At 42.3% G+C, this 14,712-nt stretch overlaps 1 protein-coding gene across 3 annotated transcripts in view; it reads right to left on the bottom strand.

Moving 5' to 3' along the window:
* GAD1 (glutamate decarboxylase 1) overlaps positions 1-14,085 on the bottom strand; it is a 90,724-nt gene extending 76,639 nt beyond the window's left edge. Inside the window, exons 1-2 of one of the 3 annotated variants that reach the window (XM_069733122.1) lie at positions 14,058-14,085; positions 1,496-1,655 (exon numbers count right to left, since the gene is read on the bottom strand). In XM_069733122.1, coding sequence (XP_069589223.1) covers positions 1,496-1,565 — 70 coding nt within the window. In that variant the 5' untranslated portion in view covers positions 1,566-1,655; positions 14,058-14,085. Of the gene's footprint in view, positions 1-1,495; positions 1,656-2,487; positions 2,554-2,617; positions 2,902-14,057 lie in introns of those variants that run through there. The other 2 variants (XM_069733120.1, XM_069733121.1) reach the window with 2 other exon arrangements.
* Positions 14,086-14,712: the final 627 nt, after the last annotated feature.

The raw sequence follows: 14,712 nt of genomic DNA, 5'->3' as shown, positions 1-14,712 counted from the left end.
TCACATACAAGCATATATAAACATACAGTACACAGACTACACACATAAACACAAATAAAATAACAACATTTATTTAACTAAATAAATAAAACACAATTGGATATTATAGATATACACATGTACAGACAGCACACATATATGACATACAGACACATATAAATAAACACACAGATCACATACACTACAATGTTTTATACACACATGCTCAAATATTATATATATATATATACATAAACAGCACAAATTCTCACACCACACACCCACATTTCCATCTGTTTCAAACACTATTATTACTATTATTACATTTAAATATAAAAGAAAAAGCAATAATAATTTTCAAAACTATAGGAATGATATCATACCATCTGCAGAAACACTTAAATGTATCTTTCTATTTATTATTAATCTATCTATCAATATCTATCTATCTATCAATCTATTCATTATCTATTTATCTATCATCTATCTATTCATTATCTATCTATCCATATCTGTCTATCTATCTATCTATCTATCTATCTATCTATCTATCTATCTATCTATCTATCTATCTACCTATCTATGTCTATCTATCTATCTATCTATCTATCTATCTATCTATCTATCTATCTATCTATCATCTATCTATTCATTATCTATCTATCTATCTATCTATCTATCTATCTATCTATCTATCTATCTATCTATCTATCTATCTATCTACCTATCCATATCTATCTATATATCTATTCATTATCTATCTAGCAAGCTATCTATCTATCTATCTATCTATCTATCTATCTATCTATCTATCTATCTATCATCTATCTATTCATTATCTATCTATCTATCTATCTATCTATCTATCTATCTATCTATCTATCATCTATCTGTCTCTATTTATTTATCTATCTATTATCTATTAAAGGAAACCCTCGGATGACAATAAATCCCATTTCTCTGTGCTCTTTGCCTCCATCCTCCCTGGCTCCACAATAATCAGGATAATGACCCTGTGTTCATGCCTCAGAGCCTCTGCAGCCCTGTCAGGCTATGGAGTGGCTGGCAGTCTTCTGTGTCCTGTGTTCCTCTTCTTTTGTCTCTTTTCATCATGTCACATTCTGTACATGTACACATACACTGTATATATTTATATATTTGCAGTTACTTTCTATGCTGACCAGATCTCATGAATCTGAATACAACAAGCTCCTTACAGTTCCTCCAACTTAATTATAATCCCTTAAACGCTCAACAATTTCCCCCCCAAAAAGCTGCAATTATCACCAAATGCAGGTTGATTATACCAGGACTCGCTAAAAGCCTAGAAGAACCAACAAGAGGGACATAATTGAGGGCTAATAACAGCACATTGCCTTTAATCAAGCCTGGAGATGCTTAATTGTTTCAGATGCTCCCACATAATGCAATGCCATCTATATAGTTTTTCCTTGTTACATTAAACATTTCCATAGCTGCATTCATCTAATAAGTGCAAATAAAACGAGTCTCCTACTTGTAGGTCGCAGGTTGGATGGGTTGGTGTCCTGATTGGCACTGGAAGAAGGTGGAGAAGAAGAAGCCATTTCTCCAGTCACAAAGTCCTTTGTTTAGTTGACTTTAGTTGATATCAGTATCCCCTTTCTGGTTGTCCAGAGGAAGCTGTGGAGATCCACCTCAAAGGAAAAAGAAAATGTACTTTATAGAGAAGAATGGCTTAGAAACCAAATCCACCTGGACTGGAATGACCTTGGAAATCTCAGAGCCTGTTGACAATGACCTGAATCCAACCTAAGCCTGAAACAGTCTCATTTGATGTGAAGTGGAGGAGAACACCAGCATGAAGGCTACAGAAGAACACTGAGGCTATGCTGGGACTGCTAACAAAAGGGCTAGCCTAAAGTCAAATGTATCTTTAGTCCTGTTCTCTGAGGACTAGCCTGGCTCAGCAGACCATGCGATCTCCTGAAATGATATCAGTAGGCACTGAGCTTCTCCAAGAATGTGTCAGCTCCAACCCCAGACAACAAGGAAAATGGTGAAATGATCAAGAAAATGATTGATCCTTCTGGACAGGAAACTGATTGGAGTTCTATCATCAGAATGTGTCCAATGCAAACATAATAGAATTAGTCACATATGTAATGATTCTATAAGATCACATAAATGGAACCTGTTCTAAAGAATATCATGGTAACATTTAATTAAAATCTAATTAAGATCCAATCTAATTAAGACAAGTCTGGCTTATTAGTAATGATTGCCCCAATTAAAAAAAAAACAACGATCTATTTGTATGAGTTATCTGACCCTAAAATGATTCATTCATTGCTTCCTTTCCTGACAGTGACGTATGAAGTGAATCTATATAGTAATATATCCCTTCTCCTACTATCACAACATCTATTCGTTTTCATCAGATCCCTCATTTACAGAGCTAGAAGCCATGGATCCTAACAGGCTGTGTACCTGGAGGGAAGCAGAGGAGCGGGCGGTGTAACAGGTTACCTGGCTTTATCCTGGCGATGTCTTTCCATTGGGCTGGAAACAAAAGCTAAAGCTTAACATCTCCCAATAATGTAACAAGAACATGATTCCATGGAATGCAGCTATAGAAAAGGAAGGAGGCGAGGCTCACCTAGTGATTGCCCACCTGCAGGGATCTGCTAGGGGCTCATCTAGATCCTAAATCTTGCAGTCTGGATCCCCAAATACAGATGCCTTATAGGAGCTCCAGAGAGAGGACTGGATGGGAGGAATCAGTAGGAGGCAGGTGAGGATTGGGGATGCCCTGTCTTCTTCTCAAGTACTTGGCTATTCTCTTTAAAGCCAGGCAAGCAGTTAATGTGTGAGCACAGACATGACTCAGTGCGACGCCTCCCCCAGTCCAGAGTGAGTGCAGCTCCTGCTGCTGCTGGAAGCTAGTAGTTGGCCACCCTCAACATCCAAATGGTCCTTGTTGCCTGCAGGTGTCCTGGGGGCTGATGAAGGAAATCTAACCTCCCCCCAGACAAGATGAAGAATTTATTGCAATGCCAGAAATGTGCAGCTCAGAACCATCAATATTTTTTTTCTTCTTCTTTCCCTATGATGTTATGGGGGGGGAGACCCATTTCTCACATTCAGCCCCATTAACCCTATAGAAATCATGATAATTCCCCTCCCCCCCCTTAAACTGTTAAATCCTTTAGTTCTAAATTTCAAATTCTTGATATTTATACAAACAATGTAACATTTACATAAAAGGAGATATTAGTTTCCCTCCTGCCAACAGGTTTGATCTGTATCACCAAATGCTACCAGTGTGCCAATGTCAGTGCTGTAAAAGCTGACAATATCACTAACTGGACACAAGGGGGCGACAGAATCCCACTAATAAAACATAGAGGCTTTCCATAGGAAGCAGTGCCTGGCAGATAAATCAGACTTGGCAATTAATTATAACCAAGAGTCACATTATTTTATTTCTTTTGTATGAAAGGAAAGTAAGCTGATGAGGGACAATAAGTCTCAGCAAGCCATACTTCTAGTTCCACATGCACTCTTCAGCAGGGTTGCCAACTTTATTTTTTTTAAAATTTTTCCTGGACGGCTTATCAAAAAATCACGGATAGACGACATTTTTTACGGACACAATGGAAAACCATAATAAATCAGAAACACGGTATAAGTGATCCTTGTCCACAGCACATAATTCTGTTAGGCCGGTTTCACACGTCAGTGGCTCCGGTACATGAGGTGACAGTTTCCTCACGTACCGGAGACACTGACTCACGTAGACACATTAAAATCAATTTGTCTCTGCACATGTCAGTGTGTTTTCACGGACCGTGTGTCCGTTTGCAAAACACGGAGACATGTCAGTGTTCGTGGGAGCGCACGGATCACACGGACCCATTAAGGTCAATGGGTCCGTGTAAAACATGTACCGCACACGGATGCTGTCCGTGTGCAGTCCGTGTGCCGTGCAGGAGACAGCGCTACAGTAAGCGCTGTCCCCTCAGCTTGTGGTGCTGAAGCCGCCATTCATTTCTTCTCTCCAGCAGCGTTCGCTGGAGCAAAGGAATGAAAAATCTTTTTTTTTTTGTGGTGTAAATAAAGTTCCCTGTAACCAACCCCCTCCCACCCCCTGTGCGCCCACCCGCTGGAAAGAAAATACTCACCTAGCTCCCTCAATGCTTCCTCTCAGTGTCGCAGCTCTTCCTGCATGAGCGGTCACGTGGCGCCGCTTATTACAGTGATGAATATGCGGCTCCACCCCTATGGGAGGTGGAGCCGCATATTCATCACTGTAATAAGCGAACGCTGCTGGAGAGAAGAAATGAATGGGGCTTCAGCACCCAAAGCAGGGGACAGCGCTTACTTGTAGCGCTGTCTCCTGCACGGTCCGTGTGGTACCCAGTTGGCACACGGGCGGCATACGGCTGCCGCACGTGTGCCACACTGATGTGCCACGTGAGCACACGGACACGGATAATTCTGGTACCGATTTTTCCAGTACCGGAATTATCTGGACGTCTGGCAATCTGTAAAATGATGATAATTACAGCAATAAAATATCTGGACAAGCTTCGATAATTTCCCAAAATTGATGTACGCATCACATTTTTTACAGACAGAAGCAAAACGTATCCTATTTTTTTTTTTTTTAGGACTGTACAGGAATTTCAGGATGGTTGGCAATCCTAGTCTTCAGCCACAAATATTACTAAATACTAAATTAAGTATGTTGTAAAAAAAAAAAAATATGACTCCATTTATCTATCTAGTACAGGGGTGGGCAATTAATTTTGGATGGTTTTAGAGGGCCGGACTAATATAATTAACTCATTTTTACCCAATACTGTAGTATACATATGCTATCTTTTCATAAACAAACAGTATGTTAAACAATGCAGAGATTTACAATACATTAGTGCCCCCATAATGTCCAGATTTCATTAATTTGTGCCCCCATAATGTCCAGATTTCATTCATTTGTGCCCCCATAATGTCCAGATTTCATTTGTGCCCCCATAATGTCCAGATTTCATTCATTTGTGCCCCCATAATGTCCAGATTTCATTTGTGCCCCCATAATGTCCAGATTTCATTCATTTGTGCCCCCATAATGTCCAGATTTCATTTGTGCCCCCATAATGTCCAGATTTCATTCATTTGTGCCCCCATAATGTCCAGATTTCATTTGTGCCCCCATACTGTCCTGATTTGTCACTTGTGCCCCCATACTGTCCTGATTTGTCACTTGTGCCCCCATCATACTGTCCTGACTCCTGATAATTGTGCCCCACAGCCCCATAATGTCTGTTTGTGCTGCCCCCATCCGTATCCCCCCCCCAGCGCTGGCCGCTGCTCCCTCCCCCCCTATCATGCATGCAGGCAGGCAGGCACCAGGCAGCTCCATTACCCGTCCCCGCAGCATGGAGCACTTACTACCGACCACCGGCACCGTCCGACTCCACAAGTGACCACAGTACAGCCGCACAGAACACCGGCATCCGGCGCAACGGACGAAGGAGCAGCGCAGCAGCCTGTGTCACGCTGAGTGACGTCACCCGCTGCTGGCGCTTCCCTAATGCGGAAGTGCCAGCGGCGGTCAGCAGGCGCTGGAGTGGCTGAAAGGAAGGGGAACCAGCGACGCGCAGCAGCTGCACTGTCTCTGGCGGCTGGCCGAGCGGTGCCGGGGGCGGCGGGCCGTTTAAAATCGTCAGGCAGGCCGCATCTTGCCCAGGTCTGATCTAGTATGTGTGATAGATCTACAAAGAAATGATCATATACAGTATATGGTCACTATTCTCATAGAACTATCTAAGGTCTGTATACATAGGCATTATTTCTTTGCAGATACATAACATGTCTCTGTAGGAAATGCATAGAATTAGTAGCAAAAGTTGATTACTAGTAAATTCCAATATATATTATTAAGAATATATATATGGTATGTGCACGGTACTGTAAATGGGAGTATGAGGTTCAGCATCATGGACAGCGACTGCATTATCCGGCCAGTCCTCTATGAGCTGCTCTATTAAAAATAGGAAGAAATTCATCAGATTTATTCCTATGTATACAGACTAAAGATAGCAGTTAACCCACTGATACTATTAACTGGGCCGGGGAATATTTCAAGGAGTCCAGTTCTAGGACTTGTTCCTCTATGCTCTAAGTCATGGGTCACTTCAGCGATAGTAGGGCCGTAATTCTACGTCAGCATTATAATAAAACCTGCCTGGCTGCGGATTGGGGGAAATAATAGGATTTCAATTATGAAAGCACTGATATCTGTAACAGATGAAGTCATCCTGAGGATGCGGCTGCAGGGATAGAATTCTAGAAGCTCTTGGAGAAGAATCGGGTGGGCGGACATAGCATCGGTGCAACCTGTGCGGCCGCTCAGCGGTCCAAGAGGTGAAGAAGATCATTTCCATCTCCAGAGCAGGTGGATCTGTGCCTTATGATGAGCTCTTGGGCTGCAGAGGGCCTGGATATTGTTCTTTCACCGAGGTTTTTGAGGATGGTACAAGATTGGGGCATCTCTGTGCTTCAGAGAAGGATGCTTAGCAGAGATCAGAGGGGGCAGGAATGGATTATTGCACTTTAATTCTTAAGGAAATGTCTTTCTAGAGATCTATCTTGAAGAAAAACTCTGTAACATGACCCCCAGATGACAACTATGTGCTATATATCTCCTTTAAGGGGTTGTCCATGACTTTTACATTGATAGCCCGTCTTTAGGCTAGGTCATCAATATCTGAGTGGTGGAGATGCGACATTCCGCACTTTAACGATCAGCTGTTCCCAATGCGGATGGCGGCCAGAAGTGCCCCGTTTTATAGCTGCAGAGCGCAGCGCCATTATTGGAACAGTGGCCGTGGCCAGGTACTGCACATACGCCTCAAATTCAAGTCAATAGGGGGCAGACATACAGTCTGAGGCCACGATACCATTGAAGGAGCTGTTCTGTGCAGCTCCCCAACTGAGAGCTTCCAGTCCACTGCCGGATCCAGGAATGGTTCATCAGCCGGGGTTCTGGGTGTTGCAGCCCCACTCTACAGATATTGATGACCTAGTCTAAGGATAGGTCAACAATGTAATATTTATAATTGCGGAGAAGACTTTGTTCCAAGTGCATCTGCTATTTTTGCTCTCTCCATAACCGTGCCTTGTGTATCAGACTAATAACCTCCTGTGCAAATTCATTTTTCCGCTATGTAATAACAACAACTCAAGAAGACTCAAAATGTTTTATGCCTTTTTCCATTTTCCATCCCTATAGAAAGTATCATCAATTCTTTAATATCTGCCCTCAGTCACTGGCTTTACCACTCTGGCGGAGAAAATTGCGCGGAAGCCCACGCCAATTTTTTCCGCCATTTAACCCTTTAACCCCTTTACCCCCAAGGGTGGTTTGCACGTTAATGACCAGGCCAATTTTTACAATTCTGACCACTGTCCCTTTATGAGGTTATAACTCCGAAACGCTTCAACGGATCCTGGTGATTCTGACATTGTTTTCTCGTGACATATTGTACTTCATGATAGTGGTAAAATTTCTTTGATAGTACCTGCGTTTATTTGTGAAAAAAACGGAAATTTGGCGAAAATTTTGAAAATTTCGCAATTTTCAAACTTTGAATTTTTATGCAATTAAATCACAGAGATATGTCACACAAAATACTTAATAAGTAACATTTCCCACATGTCTCCTTTACATCAGCATAATTTTGGAACCAATTTTTTTTTTGTTAGGGAGTTATAAGGGTTAAAAGTTGACCAGCAATTTCTCATTTTTACAACACCATTTTTTTTTAGGGACCACGTCTCATTTGAAGTCATTTTGAGGGGTCTATATGATAGAAAATGCCCAAGTGTGACACCATTCTAAAAACTGCACCCCTCAAGGTGCTCAAAACCACATTCAAGAAGTTTATTAACCCTTCAGGTGTTTAATAGGAATTTTTGGAATGTTTAAATAAAAATGAACATTTAACTTTTTTACACAAAAAATTTACTTCAGCTCCAATTTGTTTTATTTTACCAAGGGTAACAGGAGAAATTGGACCCAAAAAGTTGTTGTCCAATTTGTCCTGAGTACGCTGATACCCCATATGTGGCAGTAAACCACTGTTTGGGCGCATGGGAGAGCTCGGAAGGGAAGGAGCGCTATTTGACTTTTCAATGCAAAATTGACAGGAATTGAGATGGGACGCCATGTTGCGTTTGGAGAGCCACTGATGTGCCTAAACATTGAAACCCCCCACAAGTGACACCATTTTGGAAAGTAGACCCCCTAAGGAACTTATCTGGATGTGTGGTGAGCACTTTGACCCACCAAGTGCTTCACAGAAGTTTATAACGCAGAACCGTAAAAATAAAAAATCATATTTTTTCACAAAAATTATATTTTTGCCCCCAATTTTTTATTTTTCCAAGGGTAAGAGAAGAAATTGGACCTCAAAAGTTGTTGTCCAATTTGTCCTGAGTACGCTGATACCCCATATGTGGCAGTAAACCACTGTTTGGGCGCATGGGAGAGCTCGGAAGGGAAGGAGCGCAGTTTGACTTTTCAATGCAAAATTGACAGAAATTGAGATGGGACGCCATGTTGCGTTTGGAGAGCCACTGATGTGCCTAAACATTGAAACCCCCCACAAGTGACACCATTTTGGAAAGTAGACCCCCTAAGGAACTTATCTAGAGGTGTGGTGAGCACTTTGACCCACCAAGTGCTTCACAGAAGTTTATAATGCAGAACCGTAAAAATAAAAAATCATATTTTTTCACAAAAATTATATTTTTGCCCCCAATTTTTTATTTTTCCAAGGGTAAGAGAAGAAATTGGACCTCAAAAGTTGTTGTCCAATTTGTCCCGAGTACGCTGATACCCCATATGTGGCAGTAAACCACTGTTTGGGCGCATGGGAGAGCTCGGAAGGGAAGGAGCGCCGTTTGACTTTTCAATGCAAAATTGACAGGAATTGAGATGGGACGCCATGTTGCGTTTGGAGAGCCACTGATGTGCCTAAACATTGAAACCCCCCACAAGTGACACCATTTTGGAAAGTAGACCCCCTAAGGAACTTATCTGGATGTGTGGTGAGCACTTTGACCCACCAAGGGCTTCACAGAAGTTTATAATGCAGAGCCATAAAAATAAAACAAAATTTTTTTCCCACAAAAATTATTTTTTAGCCCCCAGTTTTGTATTTTCCCTAGGGTAACAGGAGAAATTGGACCCCAAAAGTTGTTGTCCAATTTGTCCTGAGTACGCTGATACCCCATATGTGGGGGGGAACCACCGTTTGGGCGCATGGGAGGGTTCGGAAGGGAAGGAGCGCCATTTGGAATGCAGACTTAGATGGAATGGTCTGCAGGCGTCACATTGCGTTTGCAGAGCCCCTAATGTACCTAAACAGTAGAAACCCCCCACAAGTGACACCATTTTGGAAAGTAGACCCCCTAAGGAACTCATCTTGATGTGTTGTGAGAGCTTTGAACCCCCAAGTATTTCACTACAGTTTATAACGCAGAGCCATGCAAATAAAAAATATTTTTTTTTCCACAAAAATTATATTTTAGCCCCCAGTTTTGTATTTTTCCAAGGTTAGCAGGAGAAATTGGACCCTAAATGTTGTTGTCCAATTTGTCCTGAGTACGCTGATACCCGATATGTGGGGGGGAACCACCGTTTGGGCGCATGGGAGGGCTCGGAAGGGAAGGAGCATCATTTGGAATGCAGACTTAGATGGATTGGTCTGCAGGCGTCACATTGCGTTTGCAGAGCCCCTAATGTACCTAAACAGTAGAAACCCCCCACAAGTGACCCCATATTGGAAACTAGACCCCTCAATGAACTTATCTAGATGTGTTGTGAGAACTTTGAACCCCCAAGTGTTTCACTACAGTTTATAACGCAGAGCCGTGAAAATAAAAAATCTTTTTGTTTTCCCACAAAAATTATTTTTTAGCCCCCAGTTTTGTATTTTCCCAAGGGTAACAGGAGAAATTGGTCCACAAAAGTTGTTGTCCAATTTGTCCTGAGTACGCTGATACCCCATATGTTGGGGTACACTCCTGTTTGGGCACACAGGAGAGCTCGGAAGGGAAGGAGCACTGTTTTACTTTTTCAACGCAGAATTGGCTGGAATTGAGATCGGACGCCATGTCGTGTTTGGAGAGCCCCTGATGTGCCGAAACAGTGGAAACCCCCCAATTATAACTGAAACCCTAATCTAAACACACCCCTAACCCTAATTCCAACGGTAACCCTAACCACACCTCTAACCCTGACACACCCCTAACCCTAATCCCAACCCTATTCCCAACTGTAAATGTAATCTAAACCCTAACCCTAACTTTAGCCCCAACCCTAACTGTAGCCCCAACCCTAACCCTAACCCTAGCCCTAACCCTAGCCCTAACCCTAGCCCTAACCCTAACCCTAACCCTAGCCCTAACCCTAACCCTAGCCCTAACCCTAGCCCTAACCCTAACCCTAGCCCTAACCCTAGCCCTAACCCTAACCCTAGCCCTAACCCTAGCCCTAACCCTAGCCCTAACCCTAACCCTAACCCTAGCCCTAACCCTAGCCCTAACCCTAGCCCTAACCCTAGCCCTAGCCCTAACCCTAGCCCTAACCCTAGCCCTAGCCCTAACCCTAGCCCTAACCCTAGCCCTAACCCTAACCCTAGCCCTAATGGGAAAATGGAAATAAATACATTTTTTTTTATTTTTCCCTAACTAAGGGGGTGATGAAGGGGGGTTTGATTTACTTTTATAGCGAGTTTTTTAGCGGATTTTTATAATTGGCAGCCGTCACACACTGAAAGACCCTTTTTATTGCAAAAAATATTTTTTGCAATACCACATTTTGAGAGCTATAATTTTTCCATATTTTGGTCCACAGAGTCATGTGAGGTCTTGTTTTTTGCGGGACGAGTTGACGTTTTTATTGAAAACATTTTTGGGCACGTGACATTTTTTTATCGCTTTTTATTCCGATTTTTGTGAGGAAGAATGACCAAAAGCCAGCTATTCATGAATTTCTATTGGGGGAGGCGTTTATACCGTTCCGCGTTTGGTAAAATTGATAAATCAGTTTTATTCTTCGGGTCAGTACGATTACAGCGATACCTCATTTATATCATTTTTTTATGGTTTGGTGCTTTTATACGATAAAAACTATTTTACAGAAAAAATAATTATTTTTGCATCGCTTTATTCTCAGGACTATAACTTTTTTATTTTTTTGCTGATGATGCTGTATGGCGGCTCTTTTTTTGCGGGACAATATGATGCTTTCAGCGGTACCATGGTTATTTATATCTGTCCTTTTGATCGCGTGTTATTCCACTTTTTGTTCGGCGGTATGATAATAAAGCGTTGTTTTTTGCCTCGTTTTTTTTTTTTTTTCTTACGGTGTTTACTGAAGGGGTTAACTAGTGGGACAGTTTTATAGGTCGGGTCGTTACGGACGCGGCGATACCAAATATGTGTACTTTTATTGTTTTTTTTTTTATTTAGATGAAGAAATGTATTTATGGGAATAATATATATATTTTTTTTTCATTATTTTGGAATATTTTTTTTTATTTTTTTTACACATTTGGAAATTTTTTTTTTTACTTTTTTACTTTGTCCCAGGGGGGGACATCACAGATCAGTGATCTGACAGTTTGCACAGCACTCTGTCAGATCACTGATCTGACATGCAGCGCTGCAGCCTTCACAGTGCCTGCTCTGAGCAGGCTCTGTGAAGCCACCTCCCTCCCTGCAGGACCCGGATCCGCGGCCATCTTGGATCCGGGGCTCGAGCAGGGAGGGAGGTGAGGAGACCCTCGCAGCAACGCGATCACATCGCGTTGCTGCGGGGGGCTCAGGGAAGCCCGCAGGGAGCCCCCTCCCTGCGCGGTGCTTCCCTGCACCGCCGGCACATCGCGATCATCTTTGATCGCGGTGTGCCAGGGGTTAATGTGCCGGGGGCGGTCCGTGACCGCTCCTGGCACATAGTGCCGGATGTCAGCTGCGATAAGCAGCTGACACCCGGCCGCGATCGGCCGCGCTCCCCCCGTGAGCGCGGCCGATCGGCTATGACGTACTATCCCGTCCAGGGTCAGATAAGCCCAGGGCACCTCGACGGGATAGTACGTCTAAGGTCACAGAGGGGTTAATTTAATAGCTAGAGCGCCCAACTTTTGCACACACACTACTAACAGTAGTGTGGAATATGCAAAAAAAAAAGGAATATGAGATGGTTTACTGTATGTAAACCAGGTCTCATATCATGTCGGGTTTAGGAAGGAGATAGCAAAAGCCGGTAATTGAATTACCGGCTTTTCTGCTATCTAGCGCTGTATGAAATATTAATATATATAGGTGTCTCACTGACATTACATATATATATATACCTATACTATGTGTAGACATTTATTCTACCTATTCTACTGTAAGCTGTCTGTGTGATTTTACTGTACACCGCACTGAATTACCGGCTTTTCTCTCTAACAGCGCTGCGTATTTCTCGCAAGTCACACTGCTGGTCCGTGTGTAATCCGTATTTTTCTCGCCCCCATAGACTTTCATTGGCGATTTTTTTGCGCAATCCGGTGACAAACGCAGCATGCTGCGATTTTCTACGGCCGTACAAGACAGTATAATACGGATCAATAAAATACGGCAGATAGGAGCTGGGGCATAGAGAATCATTGTACCATGTGCAATCCGTATTTTCTGCACTTCTCATACGTCCGTAAAGCTCGCTAGTGTGACGCCGACCTAAAAAGAATTTTACCAATTGGGTTGCATTAAATATTTTGCAGTTTGCCTTCTATAGCCCCTGTGTGTTGCACTATTGCTGGCTGCAGAATGAGTTAAATGAGGGTCCATCAGTGAGCTGGTTTTGATATTCTGATATGATAGTTTGTAACTCTTATCTGCCTTTTTTCTCAGCTCCTCTCATTTGGTTTATGATCTCAAAGTTGAATGTGCAGGGAAACAAGGAGCATGTCAAAGTCAAACAATGCAACATTTTTAATAAAATGCAATTGCAAAAATATTTTTTTAGCTCAAAACACATGCATTTATGGAGAAAAAGCAACAACATGTTCCCAAAGTGTGTACAGAAGGCTACAGTTATGTAAACCAATATTACCATTGCAGACTGGCCCTGATAGAAGAGAGAACATTTGCCTAATTTGTGCTTCAATACATTTTGGTGCCGCATTCAAACCTCTCATCCTATATGCAAGAGACGAGTGAATTTATACCATCTCTTTGGGCTAATGATGGATAAGTGCTGGACACTATATATATATATATATATATATATATATATATACACACACACACATATATATATATATATATATATATATATATATATATATATTAAATACATGTTCACAACCCATAATAACAAAACTGGTTATGAAGTCTTGCCTAAAACACAGCAAAAATAACATCCGGATGGCACTGGGCAAAGTGAGCCCCGCACTATCAATGGGTTACAACTATAACACATATATGGACTGTGGAGACTGAAGATTTAGGCTGCCGTCACACTATTTGTATTTGGTCAGTATTTTCCATCAGTATTTGTAGCTAAAACCAGGAGTGGGTGATAAATACAGAAGTGGTGCATATGTTTCTATTATACTTTTCCTCTAATTGTTCCACTCCTGGTTTTGGCTACACATACTGATGTAAAATATTACTGACCAAATACTGCTAGTGTGACGGCAGCCTAAGGCAGTTTTTGCAAGTGACTATCAGCTTTGGCTCAAAAATCCAGAATCTGCAGATTAAAGGCAACAATCTCTAATCTCATATTACATATGGGACTTGCCATAGAGGTATTTAGCTTATATAATCCTTAAAAGTGGCTTCAGGATGGAGTTCACAAATCATTGGTGCAATCTACGTGGCCGCCCAAGGGCCCAAGAGGTAAGGGGCCCAATTTTGCATTTTTAGGACCTCTTGGACTGTAAATGTCCATATATTGCTTTTCAACAGGGGCCCTTTTCTGTCCAGTGATGGAGCTGATTTTCCAGGGACTAAACTGAAGGGCTACAATTACTTACCAAGACATGTCCTTAGATCTGGCTTCTTTCATCAAAGGGTGCAAAGGAAACAAAGTTGTGCAGCAAGTTTTACAAAAGTTCTGCACTTTTCAGTGAATCAATCATTTTTGTGACGCCGCCAGAACAGGACCCTGCAGCTAAATATTCAGTTTTGGACGTGTTGAAATGCATCTGTCTTAAAGCTGACATTTTATAGGTTGAAGCAGCATTCCTGAAAATCCAGGCCCGTTCTGTCTGCAGTCTGTTTTGGGAGAGCTGAAACATGTTTTTCCTCCTGTTCTGGGAGCAGAGTACCCAGATCCGTTTGTGTCTCATTTTTTTCCACCGGCCCTGGGGGCAGAGTACCCAGATCCATTTGTGTCTCGTTTTTCTGCCTGTTCTGGGGGCAGAGTATCCAGATCTGCCTATCCTGGAGGCTGAATATCCAGTACCTGACCCTGTCTGAACTGTGTCCTCTGTATTATGTTCCTGAAGTCCTTTTGTGTCTGACACCCCATACCCAGTGACTGAACTTCCTGGGCTCATCTTTTAACCCCTTCATGACCGGGGGATTTTTCGTTTTTCCGTGTTCGTTTTTCGCTCCCCTCCTTCCCAGAGCCATAACTTTTTTATTTTTCTGTCAATTTGGCCATGTGAGGGCTTATTTTTTGCGGGA

The sequence above is a fragment of the Ranitomeya imitator genome, chromosome 7 (assembly GCF_032444005.1).
Source record: "Ranitomeya imitator isolate aRanImi1 chromosome 7, aRanImi1.pri, whole genome shotgun sequence".
In the NCBI taxonomy this organism is placed as follows: Eukaryota; Metazoa; Chordata; class Amphibia; order Anura; family Dendrobatidae; genus Ranitomeya; species Ranitomeya imitator.
The sequence above is the reverse complement of the archived record's forward strand: the minus strand, read 5'-3'. Positions and strand labels throughout refer to the sequence as shown.